Source organism: Terrapene carolina, unplaced genomic scaffold (assembly GCF_002925995.2).
Source record: "Terrapene carolina triunguis isolate 2854851 unplaced genomic scaffold, T_m_triunguis-2.0 Scaffold93, whole genome shotgun sequence".
NCBI classification, from domain to species: Eukaryota; Metazoa; Chordata; order Testudines; family Emydidae; genus Terrapene; species Terrapene triunguis.
Window position 1 is genome coordinate 17,455,681 of NW_020664444.1, and position 4,567 is coordinate 17,460,247.

A 4,567-nucleotide genomic window follows, 5' to 3' on the forward strand; every position below is an offset into this window, starting at 1 on the left:
GCCCCCTCCCAGAGCCAGCCCCCCATACTCCCTCCTGCACCCCAAGCCTGAGCCCTGAGCCCCCTCCCAGAGTCAGAACCCCACACCCACTCCTGCATCCCAAGCCCATGCCCCAGCCCTGAGCCCCCTCCCAGAGCTCGCACCCCATACCCCTGCCTGCACCCTGTACCCCCTCCCAGAGCCCGCACCCCATACCCCTGCCTGCACCCTGTACCCCCTCCTGGAGCCAGCACCCCATACTCCCTCCTGCACCCGAACACACTGCCCCAGTCTGGAGTCCCCTCCTGCACCCAAACTCCCTCCCAGAGCTTGTACCCCTCACCCTCTCCTGCACCCCAAGCCCCTGCCCCAGTCCTGAGCCCCCTCCCAGAACCAGCCCCCCATTCCCAGCCCTTCACCCCAAGCAATATTACTAATAACCATATCAACCAACAAAGAACTCAGAGTGTTCAACCATCTGTGTCGGGTTGATGTGGCTCTCAAATTGAAGGTTTTTTGCCAAAGTGGCCCCACTTCAGAAATAGTGAAGAGCACTGGTTTAAGATGTGGAAGCTCATTGACCTGCTTGAGTTCATTTCACACCATTCCAGCAGAGCATAGGCAGTAGATGCTTTACGTTACCACACCTCCTGCTTGCTGTTACAGCTGGTGAAATGATTTTGAATTTTTGAAAGTTAGAATTTTTTAATTTTGAAAGGGGACGGAGATTTGAAATCACTGTCATGTATTTTTCCCTGCGTTTCCATCCAGCTCTGGGTTTTGCCATACTAAGCCATCCTCTTACACAGACTAAGGGTACGTCTATTCTTACCTCCGGGTTCGGCGGTAAGCAATCGATCTTCTGGGATCGATTTATCGCGTCTTGTCTAGACGCGATAAATCGATCCCGGAAGTGCTCGCCGTCGACACCGGTACTCCTGCTCTGCGAGAGGAGTACGCGGAGTCGACGAGGGAGCCTGCCTGCCGCGTGTGGACCCGCGGTAAGTACCTTGTAGTTCGAACTAAGATACTTCGACTTCAGCTACGTTATTCACGTAGCTGAAGTTGCGTATCTTAGTTCGAACTGGGGGGTTAGTGTGGACCAGCCCTAAGAAAATGAATCCAAAATTTCCATGGACAATTTCAAAGATTGGGTCCCATGTGCCAAACTGCAGTCTGAATGCCTAGGGATAGTGTTTGCTTAATTTCACTAATACCAACCTCCTAACTATTTCATATTATGGTACTTTGCCAGCTGGGAAGAGAATGTCTTTGTATATGACCTGGTAAACAGCCGAGTGCCTGGAATACCCACCGATATCTGGATGGGACTTCATGACCTAAGAGAGGTGAGAAACCGCTACAACATTAGCTACCGCCTGCTTTTCCTCTTGACCATCATACAAGCAGGTTTTCTCATAAAAAGAACTGGAAATCTATTCAGCGAGCGCATTGAGATGTAACCCTTGGCCAGTTTCATCAGACTCACATAAAAGGCAAAATTATATTTTCTGTTTTCCCTCTACACCTTTCAATTTTTTCCCTCTGACTATAATACAAAGTGCTGGACTGACAGCCCTGGAGAGCAAGATTTTCTGCTTATCCACATTGCCCTTCCAATGCTTCAGCTGTGACCTATGAACATTAGAGGATAATTAAATCTCCACAACTACTGAGGTAGCCAATAAAAGTTTAAAAGGGAGGGGGGGAACAATTTCATGATAAATGTTGAAATTTCAAAGTTGTTTCCATGTGACATGGTTTGAAACAGAACAATTTGCATGTGTGTGAATTTTCTGCAAAATATTTTCCTCCTTTCTCCACTCTTTTTGGGGAGGGGGGTGTACAGGTAGGGGACAAGGACAGTGAGTACTGGGAGTCCAGCACCCCCTGGCTTGAAGTAATAGCAACTGAATGCATGGCTTCCATCCTACTCAGAGTTTGCGGTTTGGTTCAATGGCTTTCAGCATCCACGTTGAGTGCAATACAATAAATGATGTCTAGCCCCCCCCCCCACTTTTTCATTTTTCTTTGTCTTACTCTGTAACTTTTGAAATCTTCTTTTCAAAAATTACACAGTAACAAAAGGAAACCCAATGAAGTGGAGCCTGGGCACTCATACCTGCCGAGGGGGAGGCTCTCGAAGCTCGGGCTCCAGTCCAAGGGGGAATATCTACATTGCTATTTTTAGCCCCACAGCCCAAGCCCCATGAGGACGAATCAACTGAGACTCGACGCTGCATGTTTTTCTTTGCAGTGTAGTCGTACTCTATGATCTCAAACGATATGCTAGCAGAGTGCAAAACTCAATAGAAGAAGGGCCTTTGTTCAGCATGAACCTAGTTTTTGCCATATAGACATAGGAATGAGGTCAGATTGATGACGGCACTCTCTACAGGGGAGAAGAGAATATTCTGTTGGCCAGTCCTGAAGTCCACACTTCCAAAGAGGTTCAGTTGAAATCACGGCACTTCTCCATTCTCCCCCCCTAATTTCCGGATGATGTTTAATAGGAAGGCCACTTTGAATGGACAGATGGTTCTTCCTATGACTATAACTACTGGGATGGCAACCAGCCAGATGATGGGATCCACTCTATTCCAGAGGAGGAGGACTGTGTACAGATCTGGTACAGATATAACAGTGGTAGGTATTTCACTGTTGAGCCTCAGGCTGTACACCACGCTTTCCAGGAAGCACGTGTAAATAAACTCAGGGAAATGCAGGCTCACTCTTTTCTATGCATAACAAAAAGATGCTGGCAGCGTGAGTATCTTAACATATTGTTTTTGCAGAGGAGGAAATTTGGCCCCTGACCCAAGAAGCAAGGAGGTAAAGAACTCTCAATCAAAGGCAGTATAAAGACACCAGCTTGCCTGCTTCCCCGTCAACTGAAGCCAGGTCCACACTACCTATATCGGTATAACTACATCGCTCAGGGGAGTGAAAAATCCACACCCCTGAGCGATGTAGTTATGCTACCTAAACCCCCATGAAGACAGCACTATGTTGGCAGGAAAGCTTCTCCCTTCAACATAGCTACCGCCTCTTGGGGAGATGGATTAACTACGCTGACCGGAGAAGCGTTGCTGTAGCGCTGTACGTGAAGACAAAGTCCTGAGACATTTCCAGACCAAGGAAATAATGAGAGGAATATATTATTGGAAAGAGACACCAGCAGGGATGCAGTCACTAGCGGGAGGAGGGAACAATAGGATTGAGGAAAGGGTAGACTAGGACAAGGAGCATTACAAATAAGTCTTTTTCTCTTGTCATATGGGAATCTGCACGGGAATAAGCACAACATACATGCATGAATAATTGTATCCAGGGCTGGGTCTGGTAAGACTGTAATAGTCTCTATATCTAGCCAGCATGGTCTTATGTCTATGCAAAAGTATATTGTCAGAATTGTGTCTGTATTACAGAATCTTTTCACAAGACTTTTCTTCAGAGCTAAGGTTTGGGGGTGAAACAAACTCCTTTGTGTAGGAAATTTGGTGTTTCTGTATACATTGTATGTCATTTCTTCATGGAGGCACTTAGAGTTGAATTTTGTCCTTCATCATGTGATCACACCTTCATTTAAAACCTTAACTAACTCCTTATTCTTACTCCCCTATAGCTTTACGCTCATGGAATGACAACAGCTGCAACAGAGAATTCCCATTTGTCTGCAAGATTCCATCCCTGGCAATTGATTAGCTCGCTCCCACAATAACAAACAGCAGCAGTCAACCTACTAAACTACTGGAATAAAGTCAGTCTGACCAAAGGCATATTTTATATCAGAGACAATTTTAGTGGCTCAAATAACTAGTTATATGTCTGATGCCAGCTACTCCACCTAGAAAATACCTTACCTGTCTCTTGCTTTTGTCCATGCTATGGCTGACCAAAGAGCATTGGTGAACAGTCAAGCCAGTACATTTATCGTGGGCTAGGAACAATTTCAGTGTTGCATCTCCATCCAGACCTCTGTGACTGAAAAATGATTTCTTAACCTATACGTATAATTAAACAGGTGAAACAATTCAAGACAGTGAGAAAGTCTGATTCTATGGTCCTCATTCCCATAAAATCCTACGGCCCTCAGTGGGAGTTTTGTGTGACAAAGGACTGCCTAACTGGTCCTTGGATTTGGAAATCTCTCTAGCATTCTGAGGAGCAAGACAATAACCCTTTTGCAGTGACAAACTAGAGTTCATTACTACAGAAGACACATTCTGCATCATTTCTGAACTTTGATGTCAGAATGAAGTAAAACTAAAAGCCTGAATCAGATCTCACTTATACTGGATGATTTCAATTGAATTACTATTCATAACTTATATCAGTGTGAGCTCAGAATAAGATGCTAACACATCTATACCGTTATTGTACAAATAAAGCAGCTTCGGCCAAATATTGAAGTCCATGCTCAGGTCATATTCACTCTTTACTCAGACCAAATGTGATGGGAGTTATACCTGAGTAAAAGCTGAGTAAGGACCTCTAGATTTGAGCCCATATTTAGATTTTAAATATATCAACCTGTCACATAACAAGAAATGAATTATTTTACTACAAACACTCAGACTGTAATCAT

The 4,567-nt window shown here is 45.0% G+C and overlaps 1 protein-coding gene across 1 annotated transcript in view; it reads left to right on the top strand.

Annotated features, from left to right (window-relative positions):
- The window catches only part of CLEC19A (C-type lectin domain containing 19A), an 11,811-nt gene extending 7,909 nt beyond the window's left edge, over positions 1 to 3,902 (top strand). Inside the window, exons 3-5 of the mRNA XM_024204740.1 lie at positions 1,235 to 1,328; positions 2,493 to 2,625; positions 3,605 to 3,902. Coding sequence (XP_024060508.1) covers positions 1,235 to 1,328; positions 2,493 to 2,625; positions 3,605 to 3,684 — 307 coding nt within the window. The 3' untranslated portion in view covers positions 3,685 to 3,902. The remainder of the gene's footprint in view (positions 1 to 1,234; positions 1,329 to 2,492; positions 2,626 to 3,604) is intronic.
- The last annotated feature ends 665 nt before the right edge of the window (positions 3,903 to 4,567 follow it).